We start from the raw sequence: 22,081 nt of genomic DNA, 5'->3' as shown, positions 1-22,081 counted from the left end.
CACCTATCACCCGTAGCGCATCCTCCATGCAAACTTTCCTATCCATACCATCACATAGTTTGTATACACCAACATATTTTACACATAGTTTTATACACCCATGTATTTTACTCGCACACGCATATACACAAACAAATTTATACGTGCGTGTGTTTTAGGTTTCAAGAGCTGCGTTATAGGTGAGTTATATTACAGTATTAATTGTATGACTTGCCCATAAATGCATTTTAGTCTATGCTTACACAGCTTAGAGAAATACCTGCCTGATTTCAGATCCGTCAATTTATTTCAATAGCACAGCTGCAATCCCAATGTAGAGCTTGTGCTTATTTCCCCTGATATTTTAGACAGCCTGAAAAGATATTTAAGCACACTGGGATCTCCTCCTCCCCAGCCCTACTCCCCAAAAGGGGGCTTAAGCTACGAAGAAAGTTTTGGTAAAGTTTTCAGTGTGGTTGTCAGCGGCTCGGTCGACCACCTCCCCCTTCTCTGCAACCTTGAAAAAATACCCCAGAAATATTGAGGTGTTAAAATAGGTCACATGCACATTTCATTTCCTTGCCATTTACACAATGGGTGCTTGCAATCGGGTTGATTCCCAAATATTAACTTCCCCTGCAGTTAAGTACCATTTTGCTGTAGCTTAAATCATTGTGTTACTAGCTCGTATTTATTAGGTACTAGCTCTCTGCTTAGGACCAGGAAATGAACCCTAATAGACAGAAATAATTAAGGTTCTGCCCTCATGAGGGTTCTTTCAAAAGCAAGAATTCACAACAATTATTCTCATTAATTTTTACAACCTACTTTCCCCGTTAGCTGGACTTGGGCTTTATATTGGTTTTTCCCCCTCAGGATATCCGGTTTTATGCTGATTTTTTTTTTTTTTCTTTCCCCCTAAGTTATTTAACATTCTTGGTAGCCCAAATTCTTTCAAGGAAACGTTAGCCCTAGCTGGGATGCTACAGGCACCCAGAAGTGCTACATGCACTACAGCAAAGCAGAGGACCAGGGAAGGGCCTGGCTGAAGACTAATCTGATGCACTCCCAGAGAGCCAGTGGACATAGAGAAACGTGCCGGTGGGCTTTCTGAATATATAGGGTCATCCCACCCCCAGAAAGACCCCAGGGTTGTGTAGGTGTAGCTGCTGCTGGAGGCAGGCAGGTCCTTGGGCTCAGGATGTTTTGCCATGAGTGCCCAGTTCTTTTTGTCTTTGGTTGCAGGTAGACGCTTCCATCACTTCAGTAGAGGCTACCAATGTGGTGGCCCAGCTGGCATCCCATGGAGTGTCTCTGTGCAGAGGTTGGACCTGGTCCAGTCCCCCGAAGAAGCCCTGCAGGGCTTTGTCCTCCAAACTCTTCCTGCCCAGCCTGGGCCATTGGCCCCGTGTCTTCCCCCGCCATGGCAGGAAGGGACGGCCCCTCTCCCTACTCAGGGCAGGCTCTGCTCCGAAGGGGGGTCTCCCAAGGGCTGATGGAGGCAGGGCTCCCTGGGGTTAAGCGAGGTGAGACTACGTGGCTCCTCTTTGTCTCCAGGACTGGTGGCTTCTGTGCACCCTCGGTCACTCAGGGACCGCAGTAAGCTCTTCTCCTCTCACTGACCCTCTCTGGGGCTCCTCACGTCTCTATACTCTCAAATGCTAAGTCTTGTTCCAGGCTTCAGTGGGAGAGTGCTTCCTTCAAGAGGTCTCGTGTCCTTTACAACCTGTGTCTGAACCAGTCCCGTCTCCCTTCGTCCTCAACCTTGTCCCTGCCTCCCTGCCAGTCCTGGGACAGGGTGCTCAGCCAGCCCTGAGCCCCTGGCCCCCTTTGACCCTCAATCCAGACCCCCTCCCCAAGCTCTGCAAAGGCACCCTATCTCTCTCCAGCCTCACTCCTGACCCATCTCCTTCCCCCCAGCCCAGCACTGTGCAAGGTCTGTCTCTTCTCATCCTCTGTTCTTGTCTCCCAGTTCAGCCAACAGCCTCCTCAATGGGCCCCTCTGTCTCGCACCAGTACCTCCAACCAGCCACTGGCTCTCAATCCCTCCCATTTCCTTCACTGGCTTCGGCATCTTCTCCCCCTCCACGAGCAGCCCCCCCCTTCCCCTGGACTTTACCTTGGGCTCCAAGTCCCAGCTGCCCATCCAGCTCATCTGTTTGGCCCAGCCAGATGTATGTAGTCTCAGCAGGCACCTTGTCTTCATCTATTTCTTTCCTTCCCACTTCTCTGGTTTGGCTTCCTCCTCCACGCTGACTTGGTTTCCACCTGGGGTACGTGAGAGTGCAAAAGAAAGAGGCTCTGTGCTTTCAAGCCTGAAGCCCAGCCTCCCAGTTGGTCCCAGCACAGCTGCAGCAGTGGCAGGGATGGTCCACGCGTGCTCAGCTCAAGGGTAATCACCTCGACCTCTTCATCACTAAATGGGTCAACCCGAATGGTGATTTTTTTCTCCCACTCAGTCTTTTGAATTGTCCAAGCGGGGCTGATGTTGACAAGAAGAGAGCTCAGAAACTAGGGAACCCCATCCCTTGCAGAACATGAAGTCCCTTTTCCAGAAGGCTTGGCCTTTAGGACAGTTTCAGAAGAGCCCAGGAGGGTCAGGGTGGTGTGTTTTTTCCCTTAGCTGAAGTGCTCAAAAAATGTGGGACCAGTTGATAGTAAAATAAGTAAATAAAAAAGAAGTCCAGGGCAGACAACTGGTGCGGAACACCTCAGCCCTGACAAAGTTTTGTAAAGTTAGAAGCAATTGAGAAAAATCTAATTATTTTGTCAAGCAAATGCTTGACAAAAAGTAATACGAAGTGGTAGTTTCGATCCTGGTTGTAACAATATTCATGAGCCTGTGGACACAAATACCTGTATAAAACATGCCTGGGTAAAAACAAACAAACAAAGCAAAGCCTCTTTCCTCAACCTAACTAGATGCAAAGCTAAATTTTAATATGCTGGAGCTAAAGATGCCTTTGGAAATGTCTCAGCAGAAGTGCTTTGTGGTCAGTTAGCCCAGAGAAAGGAGTGCAGAGGAGCGGCGCTGAGATTTCATTGGGAACTGTCGCTTCCCGTTAAAGTGAAGATGAACCCATAGGTCAGACAAGCCCTGAAAAGTGTAAATCTGGGAGGCTTCACCCTGGAAAGCTCTCATCTCGGAAGGGTCTGCAGCAGCTTTAGAAATCAGTGGTCAGAAGCGAACTTTGCCATCAGTTTCTTTCAGTAACAAATACATAAACAAAGCCCTACAGTTTTATGGAATCTGTGCTATATAATTTAGCCCTGGGCACTCTGTCTTAATGACTTTGCAGGACGTTGTATTTTTTTTATTTTTCATGATGTAATTGTCATTTGACTTTCTGACAGCTTTTTCTCCCCCCTCCCTAATGAGTTACAGTCAATTAAACAGAGTTTTGCTATGGCAAAGTTGATCCAGAAGAAGGTTATTTCCACCCATTTGTTTGCTTTTCCACCTCTGAAATACTTTGTAAGTCAGACAAAACCTGGCCAAACAAAATATCTTCCACAGGCTGTTTTGTAAAGCAGGGGTTCACCAACTTTTTCTCTGTTTTCTATTTTGTTGTGTACGGTTTTGTTAAATCTGGCTTGGACTCGCCTGGCTTAGTGCTAGGGCTGATGCCATGAGCTACCAGCTAGGGAAACTGTTCTGAAAGCTCCTGCTAAAATCCAGTCAAGAGCTAATTTAAAACCTTCTGTAGTCCCTGGTTTCTAGATGCCTTCAGCCTACCAGATCTCTAATTTTAAGGAGGCTGAAGCTAGCCGTGCTTCACTTGGGGCTTTCTGCCACCAACACGTATGTTAATACCTGTGCTTGTACGAGTGTTCCCAATGAAGGTTAGAGGACTCCTCTACTCATAAAGCAACACATTTGCAAGATCAAGGTCCCATACGATATTTTGTCCGACATTTTATGGGTGATTAAAGGCTTGTTTCATCAAACAGGGCATTCATCTGAGCTCTTTAAATTAGGAGCTACAGTGTTGACGGCTCCTTCTCCGGTGAACGGAGAGCGTTGGGGACCTGTGAAGGCAATGCTACCCACCTCAGAGCCCCAGTGCCCTCTGGCAGTCCCCATCTCCTTCCATTGATTCCAGCAGGAACGCTGGGAGACGAGGTTCCCGGTGCAGGCGCCTTGGTTAAAATGCCTTCGGTTACGTTGGGATGAATCCGGCCCTTTGTACGTTTGTGTGCCGGTGCCAATGCTGTAAATCCTCGCTCAGTGAAGGACTTCACTTATGCAAGCAAATATTGCCATTGGGTTCGGCAAGTGAGGACAACTCGTACATTTAGCGTGCTTCAGAATGCAAATTGCATAGAAACATTCAAAAAGTTGAATAATGCCTATTATTCATTATAGAATTGCCACCACGTCTCCAGTGGGAACTGATGGGCAGTTTCTTTGCGAAATTCACAGCTGGTTGTCCAATTATTCAGGGCTTTTAATTATAAAACGTGCCTCTGTTTTACTAGAGAACAGCTCAAATGGCAAATTAGACCAAATAGATTGTTTGTTCACCTTTCTCTTTGAAATCTGAAATGCATGACCAAAAAAAAAGCAATGCCCTGTTTATGTCCTAAATTAGGTCCTGAGTTAATGGAAATGCCCATGGGGACAAGCATAGGGGTGATGGGGTCTTTGTGTGAGATTTGGGGCCGAATTGGGCAAAACCGGCAAATAAATATATGGCCTTCGGAAAAAAAAAATGCTATAAAATGAGAGAACAGCAAAATAATCTGGTTGTGCAGACACCTGGCAGGGTTTGCTATTGACACTGGCCGAGCCAGATTTTTCTCTTTGAATTTTGGCAAAAAGATGGGTCTAGTTATGTGTGCTTGACTTGGTGAACACGAACCTCTCTCTGTTCTCCCGCCATTACTCTCTGCTCCTTCCTTCCTGTTGACCAACTTTCAACGGGAAGGAAGGACAGTGTTTCCATAAAATGCGATGAGCGCATGAAATTCCTCCAATGGCAAACACAAGGTTGTCTCTCCTCCTGGGCAATGCAAGTGGCTCTCCCAACTCCTGGCCAAGGACTTGGACTGCTGGGCAGCGATGGAGAAAGAGAAGAAGAGGAACTGCTGCCTCTTCTTGCCTGAATGTTAGGGCATCGCAGGTAGATCACACCTGATCCAGACTCAAGCCTGCTCTGCAAAGACACCAAAGCATTTGCATCAAATTTGGCATGGCCGAGTGAGTTTGTACAAGATCAGCAGGGAATCTGAGGGTGCTGCTGGTCCACAGTTAATATTTGCTTAAATGACAACCCCTGGCTTGAGAAATCCTACTCACCTAGGCCCTCAGGAGAGGGCTCTGAAGGAGAGGATTGCACCTCTCTGAGCAACGCAGTTGCTTTGGATAAGGGTACATTCTGTACAGCAGCTGCTTTAAATGTTAAACTTGGATGTTGTAAGAGGACCAAAGTTAGGAGTCTGAGGGGGCTTCATCCCAGAAAACTTTAGATGCTGAAGGTAGCCAACTGAGCGAGCAAACTCGTCCCTCCTAATCCCTTCTAGAATTAAGGGGGAGAGAAATATTCCTCTGGGCCACGATGGTCAGAGGTGGAGTTGCCCTCCAAGTACCTCTGGTAGTTAGTCCATGCAGTGCTTACAGGTGTGGGGCTGGTTGGGGAAGGGTGTCAGATGCAGAGCACCTGGAGTACATTTAGCTGGTCTGAGACAGGGAACGGGTGAGCCTTACCCGTCTGAGTGAGAGGACCTGGGAGGTAAGGTTTCAGTCATGGCTGCACATTGATGAGAAAATACTTGTTGGGGGTGAGTGGGATTTGTTCAGGCAATGTGATTTTCATTCCTGGTCCTCTGGTCAGTCCCAACAGCAAAAGGAAAGTAACTCTAAGAAAGCAGATTTCCTCCAGAGAGAAATGTGTGTGTGCGTGCAGTCCCACATGTTAGTTATGGGACAAGCCTGAGAGAAGCGAGAGGTTGCTGACAGGAGATATTTTTCCAGTGGAGAGATCTAGAGGAAAGCCCATCTGGAATGGTCAGTGCCTGACGGATGACTTGAGTTCCTGAAAGCTGTGTTTTCCCCCCGCATCCCTATTGGCTTGGGTTTAATAAACAATATCCCCTCTCTCCCAGGCCATGCCTTGGACTTGTGATGAACCCATTGCATTTCCTCCCTTTCAGATCACCCAGCTAAAGATTGAGAACAACCCCTTTGCGAAAGGCTTCCGCGGCAGCGACGACATGGAGCTCCACAGGATGTCCAGGATGCAGAGGTAACGCGTGCCTCCGTCGTGGGGACCCGCTCAGGACCGCGAGAGCCACCTGGGCTTTGCTTTGCATGTCACTTGTGGCTTGAGCTAAGCCAGGACTTAGTGGCAGTCCCTTCTCTGTCCTCTGCATGTGCATTTTACATCAAGCTGTTGAAATATCATCAGGATGTGGGGCCAGGACTTCCCCCTCCGAGGTGAGTGCTTTCACTGCTGCGTTACAGAGGCAGGATCTCACTCGTGGGTTGTCCTCTTGGCTACAGGGACCTTGTATTTCTTCCTGACGTGTCCCCATCCAGAACAACCTCTAGCTTTGTGCTAAACAGATGTTTTTGCGGCTGCATGTGGGCTTAAACCTGTTTAAAACAACAAGGACTAGGTCTGAGAAGCTCTGGTCATCAGGCTACTATGGAAGAGCTGTTGGGTGGTTTTTTTTCCTCGGGTGGCAGTGCTTTAAAGACAAAGCCCCCAGCCTTGTTCTGGGAGCAGGGTTATTAAGGATGCTCCAGGTGCCTCTGGAGATCTTGGTGTGGAGACCTGTGTTGTGCTGGTTTCTGGCTTTCGGAGGGTCTTTGGCAGGAGGGGAGTGTTTGTCTGGTTGGTTCTGGATGTGCAGAGCAGGAGGGTAGATGTAGTGGTTTCAGGTTGAAGAAGGAAGGTATTATAAAATGTTGGGATCTCCAGGCCCAGGTGGCAGAAGAGGTCTTTTTGAATCTGAGTTTTGGATGTAAGTACTTAAGCTGAAAATCAAGCCTAAATCCTGTTTAAAGTCCTTTTCTAAATGTCAGGTCCTGCCGGTAATTAACTTCATGCCTTTCACTTCACTTGGAACTTCGTCCGTGTGTCAAGTTACTTCCTGGTGCAAATGTTTTGCAGGAACAGTGCCATACCCATGATTATACCTAAGACAGATGTAGGTGCTCAGTGCAGCATTTTCCATCCAGGAGGGCAGGAGTGACTCAGGTCCTTTATTCTCTGGGACCAGCGGAGCTGGTTCTCGGTGGAGGGCTGTAGGCACCTGTGACATGACCTTCTGCAGGGAGGGCTCTCTGCACCGCCCGCCCGGGAGCCGGCTGTAGGTGGTCACCGCAGGCTGGAGGGCAGATGCCGGTGTAGCTGCAGGAGTCTCTTCTGGTTGCCATAGTTGGTGGCCTGAGCTTGGCTCTCCGTAGCCGCGCAAATCGCGCCGGCGGGCAACAAATAACGCTTGTAATCGTGCAAACGCTTACACCCGTAACCCGGCTCAAACGGGCAAATGAATTCCTGTGTACAAACATTTTCAGGCTCAGACCCAGGAAAGCCAATATATAAATAAATATATATATTAAAAAAAAATATAACGCTTTTCTCAATCTAAATCATCTCTGTGGTCTTCTGAATGTGCTCTGTGTTCCCTGCCTGTCTGCCCTTTCCAACAACAGCACAGATCCTGGCATATTATCTCAATATTTATTTATTTACGGGTGCACTACCACTTGAAATAGCTTCCCCTCCCTCCCATGCCAGCCTCCCAGCCTCTACTGCAACTTGAGTAACGATGTCCCCTGCACATTTTTGCTGCTAAACTACCCTTTCATTATGGTCAATGGAAAGATTTGAAGGTTTACATTCATCATGGGGTTTTTTGGAGCAGGAGGTAAAACAGTGAGGACTATTAGTAGGGCTTCATGCCATACGAAGAGCATGGCATCTGGCCATGCTGAGCTTGTGCTAAAAATTGCTCGGCATTTTTATGCGGGCCTGTGGTCATAGTCGATGATACAGTGAACAGAAACACTTGGAATATATAAATACACCCGCTCAGACCTGGCAGGGTTGAAAGGGTTAAAATTCACAGCATCGACTTTACAGGATAATTTCTGATGCTCGCTTCCTTAATAACTTATCCTCTGTACTGATAGCATAGAAATGACTCTGTACCTTTACAAAGATGTCATTTTTTTTTTAAGGGAGAGCAGGATAAGATTATTATAGTAAAATAAAGACCCATTCAAGGTTGAAAATATTAGACAAATATGCACCCACCTTTGTGGTTTTTATATACATATGAATATATACACAATTATATATATAAATATATGAAAACATATATAAAATAAATTATATATATATAAAAAAATAAATTGCATGTATAAGATAAAGAACCATTCAGGATTGAGTATGTCAGAGAAGTATGACCTACCTTTGTGGATTTATATAGGTTTAACATATAAATATATATTAAAATATAATTAAATACACATAAAATATATTTTAATATAGAAATATATGTGTGCATATGTAGTGAGGTTGTAGTAAGTGATGGACTCGCTACTCAGTTGGCAGGTATAGGTACCTCTATCTTGGCTTCAGGGGAGTGATGCCTGTTTATGCCCTTGGAGAATATGGTGGGATATGTTTTTAGCGGTGTTCTTTCATTATAGAAAAAAAAAGTAGCTGGAAAAAACCACGTTTTTTTAAACAGTGCACAGCCTTTTGTACCGGAAACTAGTGACCTGACATTCATCAGGTCACTGATCATCTCATTAAGGGGTATAGCCATGGAGAGAATGAATTTTTCATGCTGAGGAAAGCCTCAGCGCTTCTGTGTTTTTCTTTATTTAAATCTCCAATGTTTCTTAATTCCCAGCGTAGGGCTATGGCAGAGGGGCATCTCCTAGCTGAAAGCAGCCCTGGGAGAAGCAAACCCTGGCAGACAAGGCTGAAAGGCAGTGCTGACCCAACTGGATGCGTGACCTGGCTTGTGGTATCCAGTTTTTTGGGGAAGGTTGGCCCCGGCTATGGCCAAAGCGTGTCCCTCTGCTCATCCCTCTACACTCGCACACCTCGGAGCAGCCTTGGAGGCCTGAGCCCTGGTGAAGATGTGCTTCCAGCACTAAACCTTCAGGTCCATCTGTTGTGTGGGGCTTGGATCAGATGGGAGTAGGTGGGTGGTGGTTGAAGATGCTGTCTAGAAGCAGCGTCCCCAGGCTGGGCTGGTGTCTAGGTTCCCTCTGCACAAAGCAGGGCGTGATGGGCACTTTTGGAGAGCAAAGCTGCTTTCCTCTGAGATCCCACCCCACGGATGGTAGTGTGGGTGAGGAGCCCTCCTGCTGCCTGTCTCACCTGTAGAGTCTGAATGATTTGCTCAGAGTAGATGCCTGCCTTTTAAATAGCTAAAGTTACATGAGATAAAGTCCATCCTAATAGAATGATTTGCCATCGGGCCAGCTCTGGTGGTCTCCCTACACCTTTGGCTGTCAGAGGATGGGAGGGAGACCAGTTTGCAGGGTCCAGAATGGTTTCATTCACCTCAGAGCAGGTCTTGGAGTGGGGTGAAGGTGAAGTAGGTCTAGGTGCCGGTGGAGACTTGATCTGATGATTCATCTGTCGAACACCTACCCTTGGCAAAGGGAAGGGACTGGGAGGAAGGAAGAGGAAGCAGGGAAGACAGACAACTTCCAGCACCAGGAGTGAGTTCAGAGTGAGGTCTCGGGTGCCTTGTCGAGGACTCTCCCTCTGTCTCTGTGTGCTCTGGCCAGCCAAGAGCAACGCGTTGGCCGGAGTGGTCGCTGGGGACGGGAGCTTTGCAGGGTGGATGGGGATGTCTTTGTGAGTCCATCCCTCTCTGTGGCTTTCTCCTTCGCAAGGCCTCCGTGTTCGTTTGTTTTCTCCTCTGATTTCCCGGAAGAAAAGTTAATAAGTCTGTCCAGGTAGGACACTTCATTCAGTAGTGATATTAAGCCTTTCAGCAGCAGATGATTTCATTGAAAAAGAATAGCCACGAGCTCCAGAGAGATCCAAATTCCTGTGAACCCAGACTTCTGATACACGTTCATCTTCCCCCCCACTGCCTTTCTTTCCTGAGACACATGGGACTCCTTTAGCAGTTTCTATGACAGGATGAGTGCTCTGAGGCAGCAGGGTTTTTTTAAGTTTTCAAGTTTCTGAGCATGAGACCAACTTTGTAATTTCCTTGATTAAAAAAATATAATAAAAAAAAACAAACAAAGAAAAAGGAAAACATGCTAGAGGAAAACGTGTAGAGGGATGTGAGTTATACTGTGTCTGTATCCTGTGGTCATGCTGCAATTGAAAAACATAAATCAGGTAAAAAATATGTAGCTGTGATGCTGGGAGTTTTAGGCAAAGTATTCCTTTCAGATCTCTTGCCCCACTGTACTGTAAAAATTCCTTTTGTCTCCACTTAGAACTTCTGCCTGTGCCAAGGGGAATTTGGTGTGGAGAGCAAGAGCAAAACATGCAGCAGAAATCCACCGAGAGTGAAGCTTATGCAGAGAGACGATGAGATCTGCATTGCAGATGCCAGTGTAGGACTTTGCTCTTAAAATTCCCCACACATGAGAGTCAACGAACCATAGCTATAGGGTGATTTGGGGGGCTGCATACAAGTTGTAGCTTTCACTTTTTTTTTTTTTTTTTTTTTTAAATCTGTGACTGCCCAAAGACAGCAGGGGAGATGTGTTTGTGAGTCTGGGGCTAGAGCACTGTAAAAGAGCAGTTCTGTTAAACCCTTTAACCAATTTTTGCTGATCATCTGCAACTCCCATTGTCTGCAGTGGTTATTATGGGTGCTGAAGAGCTTCTGGAAGTCTCAGGCCCTAGTTACTGTTAACTTAAATTAATGCAATTTGGTCCTTGAAGCTTCTTATTGGGAAAGCTTTTGAGGGGAAAGATGATTATGTGAAAGGGTGGCTCTTGGCTCCCTTGGTGGGTATCCTGGGCCCTTTCAAAGTGAAACAAAGATCCAGAATGATCCACTTGACCGAGTGCTGTGGTTTAACCCGGCAGGCAGCTAAAACAACCACACAGCTGTTTGCTCAGTCCCTCCCCTGCAGTGGGATAGGGGACAGAATTGGAAGAAAAAAACCTCAAAAAGCTTGTGGGTTGAGATAAAGACAGTTTAATATGATAGAAGAGAAAAAGAATAATGATAAAAGAATATACAAAACAAGTGATGCACTGGGCAGTTGCCCACCACCCTCAGACTACCAGTGCCCAACTGGTTCCCAAGCTGTGGTCTAAACCCCCGGCCAGCTTCCCCCCAGTTATATATGGAGCATGACATCATATGGTATGGAATATCCCTTTGGCCAGTTGGGGTCAGCTGTCCTGGCCGTGTCCCCTCCCAGCTTCTTGTGCACCCCCAGCCCCTCGTTGGTGGGGCAGGACGAGAAGCTGAAGAGTCCTTCACTTGGTGTAAACATCACCTGTCGACAACCAAAACGTCAGTGTGTTATCAACATTATTCTCATCCTAAATCCAAACCACAGCACTATACCCGCTGCTAGGAAGAAAATTAACTCTATTCCAGCTGAAAGCAGGATACAAAGAAGAGTGGCAGTGTAGTTCCATGTTATGTATGTATCTTCTCCATCAAAAACCATGAGCCATAGTTTGCTGCCTTTGTCATTAATCCACAGTAATATTCCTGGCTCCAAAGGAATTATTCCAAAGATTTCCTGATGTAACCAAGAACAGAAACTGGGCCAGACATAAAGGACATAAAATCAGTACCGGGATTCAGAGCTGGCATGACAGACAAGACAGTGCATTTTGGGGTGCCGGTAGAATAAATGGATGAGCCTCTAGGCTCCGAAAGGGTGTCTACCCTGTCATGCTAACATCATGTTGGACTGATAGGAACCAGTCGGACTAATGCAAGTAGGTCTTGGTCCACTGCAAACGACCTTGCTCTTCTTGCGTCTTCTCATTGCATCTTTACATCCACTTTCATTTCCTGTCTTCTGTCACTGAAATCTCCAGAGCCACATGCTGTCTGAAACATTTTCAGTGTGAGACTTAGAGTTATAACATCCGTTGGAGAGATGATACTTTCCTCCAGCAAACATCCCTGAGGAAATTTTCCTGGTCAAAGCCCCAGTGGAAGCTGTAGGCTTGAACTGTATTCCATAGAATTTGATGGAATTCAGGTGAAATCCGAAATAAGGCTCCACAGACTTCACTGGATGGTATCTAAAACTCTTTTAAAGTGAGAAAGTCGGCTCGAGAAACACAGGGTAGTTGTGGTTTCCTCCATTGCCCCTTCTTTGCGGGATCTGCCCAGCAGCACCCAATCTGCAGAAGTTCAGCGCAGCACAGAGGGATGCTGATGCTGTCTCTGTAGACCAACATGCATTCTCCATCGCCTCTTGCGTTCCTTTTACTCCAACATGAACAGTGGTATTTGTCTGCAGGAATCTAGCTTTTTATTTGCCTGATAATGACAGCTCTGGATCTCTAGCTGGTTCTTGTCACGGCTGGTTCTTGAGTTTGTTGCAGTGATCCCTTTGGGCTGCACTGCTCAGATGAGCGATGGAAGCGCTGGTTGTTAACGTACCATGCATGGACCCAAAACAGGGTGGTTGGGCGCCTTTGCATTCTGGCAAGAAGGGTCAGGACATTTGATATGTTGGTGGAGAATGCTGCAGTGAACAGCTTCCCGTATTTCTAAGTGAACATTTTGACTTATATTACTAGACATCCAGTAATATGGATGTCTGGTATTATTTTCTGTGGGGCTGGCCTGCAGTCCCCATGCAGAGAGCGCTCGTATTTGATCTGAGGTTAAGACTGAAGGAAGTACTCAGTAGTTCCTCTCCTACCAAGTCCTTTCCTGCTGTAGTTTATCCACTTCAGACTCTCCAGACAGTCTCTTGAGAGTGGTTCAATTTTATTTCTATATGCTGGAAATAAGCTGAAATGAATGCACACTGACAATTGTTTTCTGGTATATATATTTTTTTTTTTCCTGGGAGAGGGTATATTTATTCCAGTCACTTTTTGTCTCTTTCTATATCTGTTATGGCTGACTTCCATTTCTTCCCTGCTCTTGAGTCTCAGCAGGAAGAACAACAATTGGTGGCCTGGGAAATATAAACCCAAATGCTTTTGAGTTGTATTTGCACGTCTGGAATTGGGGTCTGATTCTTCACCGCTGTATCCACAGGTGCTGGGTGGGCGGAGGGGACAGGACTGATAGGACGGCAAACATTTGTCCTTTCTTAATGACTGACCAAAGAGGAGTTAAAACCTCTGGCGATTTGGAAAGAGTCAAGGGCAATCACTATGTTTGGCTGCTGATATTGGTCAGATTTTTTTAGACTAGGAATTGCCATTGTGAACAAGATCTAGACAGTGACCAGCTCAGGAGCTTCAAAGGATGCTGTGAGAACATGGCAGCAGCTAACCACGGGGAAATCCTCTTCCATATCGTGCCTCATCTTGACCTTGAACAGATATCAGTATGATCCTTGTGACCTGACATTTAATAAAGTCTTTTGAAATCTTGTTATCATGAGCTACAGCAGCTCTGGAAAGCCTTGGTATATAACGCTTTGTTGCAGAAATATCAGAAGCATCTTCTAAAATAATTTGCTCAGAGGCAGTAGGAGGTGGATGCTTCAATGCAGAAGATTCCTAGTTGGAATCTTTAGCTGTGGATCTTTAAAGAGATTTTTAAGAAGGTTTTTGTCTGGCAGCTGCATTCACTATGCATTGGCTGGTACATTAGGAAACTTCAAGTCTGCACATGAAAATACATTGAAAATTATTACTCTCCTACAGCATAGTGATAAGGAAGAAAGTGGACTGGATGTCACTCTGTGAAAGTCTATATTTATAATTTTTCCAGAGTTTTTATTGAACTGGAGAGGCCCACAAGGTTTCCGGCTCTGAGATTACAAAACTTTCTTGAATTTGCTCCTTTGAATTCTTTGCTAGACGTGAAATTGTGGCATAAGTGATCTTATGGAACTCCTGAGTCTGTCATGGTGATGGCATCATTTGGCCAGGGGAGGGACAAGATGTCATGAGGGAAAATGAGAACAAGTTTGCTAATTCCAGCTGGCAGAGGTCTGATTTGGGTGGAAGTGCTCGGGAAATGCAGGAAAGATTCACTTGTAAGGCCTGATGTGTAGGGTCGGGGTTCTGTGATGAACTCTAAAGAGGAATGTGTGTGTTATTTGGAAACGGTTATGCAGAGCCGGTGTCCGATCCTATGGGTCTGGAAAACATCTAGGCAGGTGGGAGCTGAGAACTGAGTCCGGGTTTTAGGACCAAGTGCTTTCACTGTAGACTTGGACCTCATCCTTGATTTCTTCCCCCGAGCTTTAATGAAAATCAGAGTAACATTGTCTCCTGGTGGCCCTTCAGCTGGAAGCCCGGTGGTGCAGAGACTGCACAGCACCTTGCGCAATGCGGCTCCCCCCTTCCTCCCTGTCCCCCTCTGCTATTGTAATACACCATCTATGGTAACCGAATATTCATTATTAGCCTCCAACTGACTTTAAATAGACCAGTGACAGCTTCCTTCCTTGTAAATTCCTTCCCCAACAAACTTCTTTTTTTTTTTCCTTCTAATTTTACAATTTTTAATGCAAAAAATAATGTAGCCCATTAACACTCCCGTGTAAAACTAACTTACATTCTGGCCCAGGAACAACAGTCTCTTCCTTGCTGTGTGGGCAATTTCCTATATTGCCTGTGTAAGTCAAGCTTTAACACTTTTTTCCCCTTCCTACTTTGCTACAATTTTTTTGGACAGCAAAATTTCTGGACACAACATTCAGTTTGTGCCAGCGATTAACAAAACCTTTCATTCCATTAAACTGTCACCCAGGATTACAACCAGCTATTTTGGGAATAGTGACTTTTAGGCACTGAAGGCAAAAAAAAAAACAACAAACAAACAAAAAAAACCCCCCAAAAAACCTGATACATTTTTAATAGACCGAAGGACAAACTAAAATGGTAGCTGTGCACACTGCATCTTGAGTGGGCTCAGGAAACAGTATAAATGTTTCAAGATGACTGTTGCTTTACAAGGTACCAAAGATATCTCTTTATTAGAGCTCAGCTCCTATAAGGAAGAAAAAGGTAGAAATACAGACATAACTGCCTTTGTGTATAGAAAAAAGGCAAAGTGAAAGAAAGAGAATATTTTAGATATTTAGTTAGAAAATACTTTCCTTCCTCAAATAGTTGATTTTTTGGCAAAAATAGCACCCAACATGTTTTGACTGAAATGGAAATATTTCAGTCTGGAGAGAAGTCATTGCAATACCTCCTGGGAACTGCTGTTTGGAAACTTGGTGTTTCCAACGTGTTCCCTCTCCAGCGTGACTCCCTGCTCCTGCCGTGTCTCCCGCAGAACACCACGGTCCTCTCTTATGGCCATGGAGGCTGTCGTGTCCCATGGGAAATGCAATCTGAAAGGAATTTGGTCCCCAGTGCATAATGGGACTGTGTGGGATCCTGACACCACCTATGCTGGCTCTCAGGGTAAAAATATTGCTGTTTCAGGCATACAGCTTCTGCATGGAAAGAAAATATTCTTTTATCAAGAAAATCAGGTTGTTAAATTTTCCCCCTCTCAGCTTTCCATTGAGACAGAAAAAGCAGAGAAAATGTTGATTTGGGTGAGAAGTACCTGGGATGGGGATGGCTTCTAAGTGTTTGTGTGGTGCTTCACACAGTGAGGGTCTGATGTTGATGGGGTCCCTGTGAACTACTGTGAGAATTTGTTGTAAGAAACCCCCATGCAGATCTAATCCCAGGTTCCAAAAGACATCTAATTCTTCCCCCACTGAAGCAGGGAGAAACTGTGAAAGCAGTCATCTCTACATCCTCCAAAAAAGCCACAGAGAACGTGATGTGGTATCATGCCTTGGTATGTCTCTCCTTCTTCTGCACCGTAGCTCACAGGTACCCCATTGAATGAACAAAAAACCCAAAACAAGGCTCTGTCATTTCTTGAGGGATTGGGCGTTGGCGGTGTTGGAGCTGAGGAACAAGGAACCAGCCAATCCATGCAGCAACCTCTCACTAGGGTGGAGACCTAAGGGCAAGGTCCATGTGTCGCCTTCTTGTGGCTTGTCTCCTTGGAAGGGAAACATGGTGATGCAGCTTTGGGGTGTTATGCTGGTACTCTTTCCGTAAGGATCCCTGTGTGAAGGTGGAGCAAGACAGGACCAGGCAGCTCAAAACTGTGACCTGGTTGATCTGGGATACCCCCTAGAACCTAGAAGGTTTGAAGGCCATAGCTCTTGACCTTCCTGAAAAGCCACCAAAGCTGCCTTGCAGCAAGAGCTCCTGGGATGGAAATGCTAGTGCTGGGTGTCCACAGGCAGAGAGGTCCTCTGAAGCCCATCACACACCCTAGTGTTCGTTGCAGTCTTGCATATCTGGAGGATAAGTCTCTGCTTCCTCCCAGTCTATTTCTTTTGTTCCTTGTGCACAGCCTGGACTTCAGTTCTGGGAAAAAGCTGCCTGGTCAGCCAGTCCAAGTGTGTGGAAAGCCATCCTCCTGCCGGCCCCGCGGGGAGGAGCTGCTTGGCTTCCAGGGGAAGAAACCCCACCTTTGGAATAGGCTCGGCTTGGCAAGCCACCAGTGCCCGGGGTTTGGAAAGCTTTTGTGGCACAATGAGAGACACATTTATTTGGTTTTGAGCTCCTGGGTGAGTTTCCCCTCCATTACAGCTTGGTTGCTGATGTTTCTGGCAGCCACCACAGCAGTGGTTTGGATGAAAGCTCCCTGCTGTGAGTAGGTTTATATAATTGGTATTGTCAAATTTTGTAAATAAATTCTGAGTTGCTACAGCGATAGGTCCTCTCTAAGGGGCGTAATTGGAGACGCAGGGCTCCTCCTCCACATGTAAGTGGCCAGGTGAGCCTGTTGATGGGATTTTTCCTTGCTCCAGCATAATGATTTTGGGCAGGTGAATAGGATGCCTCAAAGCCAGCTTGGTCCAATGGTTATAGCCCTGAAGAAGAAAGCTTGTGTTGGAATCTGTGCTGCTCTGAGCCTGGTGGCGCTTTGCGAGGTGCTGCTGTGCTACCTCATCTTTATGCATTTTAGCAAGTCCTTGGGTTCAGGGAGCACTTGGCTGTCTTGGAAACAGCCCAGGAGGAGGCTCGCACCTCATCCGAAGTCTCTGAGACACCCTTCTTAGCTTCAGCTCTCCCCCGCTGCAGAGCAGGAATAATCTTGTCCAGCCACATTGCTGGTGTGCTTGGAGAAAAGTCTCCAAAACACACTGTAGGGTCTTGTAGGAGATGGGATTTCCAGCCAGTGTTGGCAAAGCATCCCTGCTTCAAACCAGATTTCGGAGCTAGGGAACAAAGCAGACTTTCCATCAGTGCTCACCCTCCCAGCCTGGCTCTGCTGAGGCGTGTGGTTCTGGCGTGCATCAGGTCTTGGCGATTTATTTATTTCTCTTTTCCGAGCGCTCTGGAGTGGAGCTTCTTCTCTGGTCCAGGGATCCCCCATCCAGGACAGCCAGACTGGCAGACCCTGGGGAAAAGGAATGGGGACAACTACCGTAAGGGGAAAAGTAGACCTAAATATTTAATCCATCTCCAAGTCAGCTTGGCAGAAACGAAGTTTTTATTTACATGCATGTGCACATCCACATATACAGTATAAATAGTATATAATTTATAAATGCTATCATAATATGTAAATATAAATCTTGTGTATATTTCTATAAGTCCATATATCTATTTGATGTATGGGTGTAAAATAGCAGTTGTGGTAGAAGAGGCACGAATCTAAAGGGAAAGGTATTAAAAGGCAAGTGAAATAGAGAGTGCTGCACTGATAAAGTGTGACGGGACTGCAGCCTCCTGAGAGGGATGCCTCTCTTTCCCTGAAAGTCTAAGCAAACACCATGACACTAATGTGCTGCCTTCATTTATTAATTCACTGATCTATTTATTAATTGATTGTTTTTCTGCCTTGTTTTTGTGTTTCTTTGCTTTTAGTAAAGAGTACCCGGTTGTTCCCAGGAGCACAGTGAGACAAAAAGTGTCCTCGAATCACAGCCCCTTCAGTGGCGAGACCAGGGTCCTTTCTGCCTCCTCCAACCTGGGCTCCCAGTACCAGTGTGAGAACGGGGTGTCGAGCACCTCCCAGGACCTGCTACCGCCTGCCAACCCCTACCCGATCTCCCAGGAGCACAGCCAGATCTACCACTGCACCAAGAGAAAAGGTCAGGCCTTGGCTGCTCCCCGCTCGGTGCTTTCCCCTTCCTACCATGGCTGTCAGCGTTGTTTTCTGATGTTTCCCCTTTGCCCAGGGGCTGGGCAGCCCCAGCCTGCTTTATGGTGACACTTGAGGGTGAGCAAAGGGTGAGGGTTGCGTGCTGGACGTGGGCAGCTCCCCCAGGCTGGGCTGGGAAACTCATCTCACCGGTGTTAGCCTAAAACCCCATCTCTGCCGCTGGGCTGGGAGCGAGCTGTTTGGAGGGGTGGCAGTACCTTTCACCCATGCTGAATCCACATTCAGTAAGATAGCTGGTGCCAGAGATAAAGATGACTTTATCTGTCTCCATAGCCCCTCAGACAGGGTTAATCTCCAAGTGGAGATACCTTGACAGCTTGGATTTTGCAGTTTTCAACTAAGAGTCTCACAGCTGTGAGACAGTTGTCTGTAAGCAGACAGCAATTCCACTTAAATGCTTGGTCTAATGAAGGGGCGTGGGATTGAAAATCATGATATCCATGTTCGTTCCCCTCTGGTGCGACTGACCTGCTTTGACAGAGCTTGAGGGATCAAACTGTGAGGGCTTTACACTGACTGCTCAGCTCGTCCTGGCGTGAAGAGCCCCATGATATGGATGGGATAATTGTTCTCAGGCAGGAGCGAGCGGTTTGCGGTCTCTCCCTTCCTCTCCCAAAGCAATGGAAATGCTCAGGTGCTGAAACACTTGCAGGACGCAGAGAGCAAAAGTCTCAGATCAGCTCTACCCCAGACACTCAGAAGAAAACAGGGAATTTCCAGGGCTGAATACAACCCTATGGGTGGGCAGGAGATGGTTACTGCCTACACCTATCCCCCTTTCTCAGGATTTAGTCTAGTGGGAAAGGCTAACAGGAGTCAGCACGCACCGTGGCATTTGGAGGCACCAAGAATTTCTCCAGCCCCGTAGCCTCTCCCCACAGCAGATCCCTTCCTGCTTCCCCGCACAGTCCTATCAGTCAGCCACATGTCATTATTTTTAGTAACGTAACCCCTGGGGCGCTGGGATGTGCAGTGTAGACGCACAGTCTAAGGTAGCGGATGCTGGGAAGTGCTGGCAGATGAGGCAGGAGGGCAGTGGAAATCTCTCTCACATCCTTGGTGAATCCCCTGAATGTTGTAACATCACGCGTGTTGTGTATAAGTATATACATAAAACAAAAAAAAGTTGAGAAATTTTAATATTTTCCCAATACTGAGCTAAACAGTGGAAAACAGAGGCATCGTTTTCTGACCCCTCCAGCTGACCAGGTGACCCTCGTGCTCATATAGTGTGTTGGAGATGGTGATGCTAGACTTGAGCTAGCCCTAAGGTAGGGAATAAGGAGTTGCAGTGGCCTCCCAGCGTGTCCCCTAAGGTCAGAGATGGGGTGTGTGGCCCTTGGCGTCAGTGTGGGACTGTGGGTGCGAGGTACTGGGACACAACTGGGTTGCTGCAAAGCCCCACTGTTGGTGATGGAAAGGCAGGTCCCGTTCGCCCTTGGCGTCCCTCAGCCTGCGATCTGTCCTCAGTGCTCCTTTGCCCTGGGAGCTGAGCTTTCACCGCTCCTCTTCCCCTTTGCAAAAACTAACCAAAACAAGCTGGCCCAAACGGCAACAAACCCTTTGGACAATCTCTGACTGCTGCGTGTCCCCGCACCGCAGGGCAATTCATCATTCGCCTCCACATTGTAACGTGATAAGGAATCAACAGAGGTTTCCTTCCAGTTTTGGGATTCCCGCTAAGTGGTGTCTCCATGGGTGGTTTCCCTCAATCCCCCAATTATCTCACTTCCTCTTATTGTCACAAAAGAGACGACTATCTGGCCTGTAATAAGCTCTCCGGCCCCTTTTGGCCTGCGTGGCCCTTGCAAAAGTGCAGGAGACTGGCAGAGCAAGTCCTTGTCTGTACGGCTGATGGCCCCTCATTATCTCTACGATGGCTTGAGTGGCACAAGCAGTTAAGGGGCTTTTATCAAAGCCGCCAAATGCTTTAATCAAAGAGAAGCAGTGTCCTGTCCGATACCACCGGCTTCTTCCGTGAAGCCGTACGTCTCAGGAGCCTGAGTCTCTGCTTTCCTCCCTGTGTCTTTTCCCCCCCTGCACTCCCCATGCATCTAGTAAATCGAAAACAGCCACCAGAGCTTAAAGAAAAGAAACACAAAGTTAATGGGAAACAGAGAGCCAACGTAAGCTGCCAAGCAGTTCTTTGCAAAGTGAAATTAATTAAAAAAAAATAAAGTCACTAGAGATGAGCAATTCTGTTCAGATAAATCAGAACGTGATCCACGGTTTCATCTCAAACTCAGACCGAGCGTGCACTTTCTTCTAGGACCGAGCAAGGATCTTTATTAAACTTGGGGAAAATAACCTTACCGATAATATTCCTCTTTTCCAGCCTCTCCTTTCTAAGTGTAATATTAAGCTTTCCCTCACAGCTCTCCTGCTTTCCTACTTTTCTGCATAACTTTTAACAAGCCTTACCATCTAAGAAAGTATGAAAGCAAGAGCGTGTTCACTCCTAATGCACCTCTGTCCATTGTCTGGACTGGAAGTTTTATTGATTTCATTGGATCATCAACTCCCCAAACACTGACTCCTCCTCAGTCACTTTAGGATTTATCTTAAGCGGATTATTTCCTTTTTGCAAGGCTGTGGTTATGGATAAATGCTCGGAGGGGCAAAGGGCAATTCAACTGGGTTTGAGACCAGCTGGTGTCTGTATCTTCTGTAGCAAATACCACCACTGTTTTCCAAGATAGTCTCTCTGATAAAGCTCCTTCTAGCTTTGACATCTCATGATGTTTCTCTGTATCCTTTTTAATCAGGAGGTCAACTCTTGGTTTAGGCTCAGTTAAGAATAGGACTGTATTCGAGCAACTCAAAGGCATCTTATTCAACTTCTACTTCCTTGGTGACCTAGGACAAAGATTTAGCTCTGTGGTTGACAGTGTTGTTCTTAGCTGTCAAGTCAAGATGGATTCACTCTGGAGATCTGATACGGAGTTACATTAGGGGACAGCAGCAGGGCTGCGAGGGGACGTTATCTCTGAAGGCTTCTCTGTTTCAGGGAGCTGATTCTCTTCTGGGTGAGGAAGGAAGGAAGGAAGGACACATCCCAGAGCCCCAAATCTGGCAATTCCTGGTGCACAGGTGGAAGCGTGGGGTCGCAGCATTGGGAATGAGCCCAGCATGGTGCAATGGGGTTGCTGCTCCAGGTGTCTTCTGAACATGCTGAACGCTGGGGAATTGCAGTCCTCAAGGCGAGAATCATAGAATCATAGAATGGTTTGGGTTGGAAGGAGCCTCAAAGATCATCTAGTTCCAACCCCCCTGCTACAGGCAGGGACAGCCTCCACTAGACCATGTTGCCCAAAGCCCCATCCAACCTGGCCTTAAACACTGCCAGGGATGGGGCATCCACAACCTCTCTGGGCAACCTGTGCCAGTGCCTCACCACTCTAACATGCTGCGTTGTATCCCAGCTCCAAACTGAGATTGCTTACGGGATTTCACAAATTCACTGGTCTTGAGAGGATGGATTAATTCCAATCCTGTATCTCACTAAGGAGTTGCCTCAGTTCCTGATGTGGATTTTTAAGCTGCAACAAAGACCAGTTAGAGCTTTGCCTTTTTTCTAGTTGTTCTCCACCTCTCCCTCTCTCATTGTTGTGCTTGGAGAAGCCCAAGAGGACTTACCAGCAGGCAGCTTGCTTTCTGTCTTTCATTTTAGCCCCACGTCCCAATTAGGGTATTGGGGCTTGTTTTCCCTTGAGTTATCCTCTCCTTCAGACTTCCTGTGAACTAAAAAGCCATCTCTCTAAACCTCTGCTCCCTCCCAGCCTTACACAATCTCAACCACTTG

General features: G+C 46.7%; 1 protein-coding gene across 8 annotated transcripts in view; it reads left to right on the top strand.

The window, feature by feature from the left end:
• The window catches only part of TBX5 (T-box transcription factor 5), a 46,470-nt gene that overhangs the window by 18,631 nt on the left and 5,758 nt on the right, over window positions 1-22,081 (top strand). For all 8 annotated transcript variants that reach the window (XM_075769465.1, XM_075769463.1, XM_075769461.1 and 5 more), the window contains 2 exons: window positions 6,133-6,224; window positions 17,982-18,208. In XM_075769465.1, the coding sequence (XP_075625580.1) occupies window positions 6,133-6,224; window positions 17,982-18,208 (319 nt within the window). The remainder of the gene's footprint in view (window positions 1-6,132; window positions 6,225-17,981; window positions 18,209-22,081) is intronic.

This window comes from Balearica regulorum, chromosome 17 (assembly GCF_011004875.1).
Source record: "Balearica regulorum gibbericeps isolate bBalReg1 chromosome 17, bBalReg1.pri, whole genome shotgun sequence".
Classification (NCBI taxonomy): Eukaryota; Metazoa; Chordata; class Aves; order Gruiformes; family Gruidae; genus Balearica; species Balearica regulorum.
The sequence above is the reverse complement of the archived record's forward strand: the minus strand, read 5'-3'. Positions and strand labels throughout refer to the sequence as shown.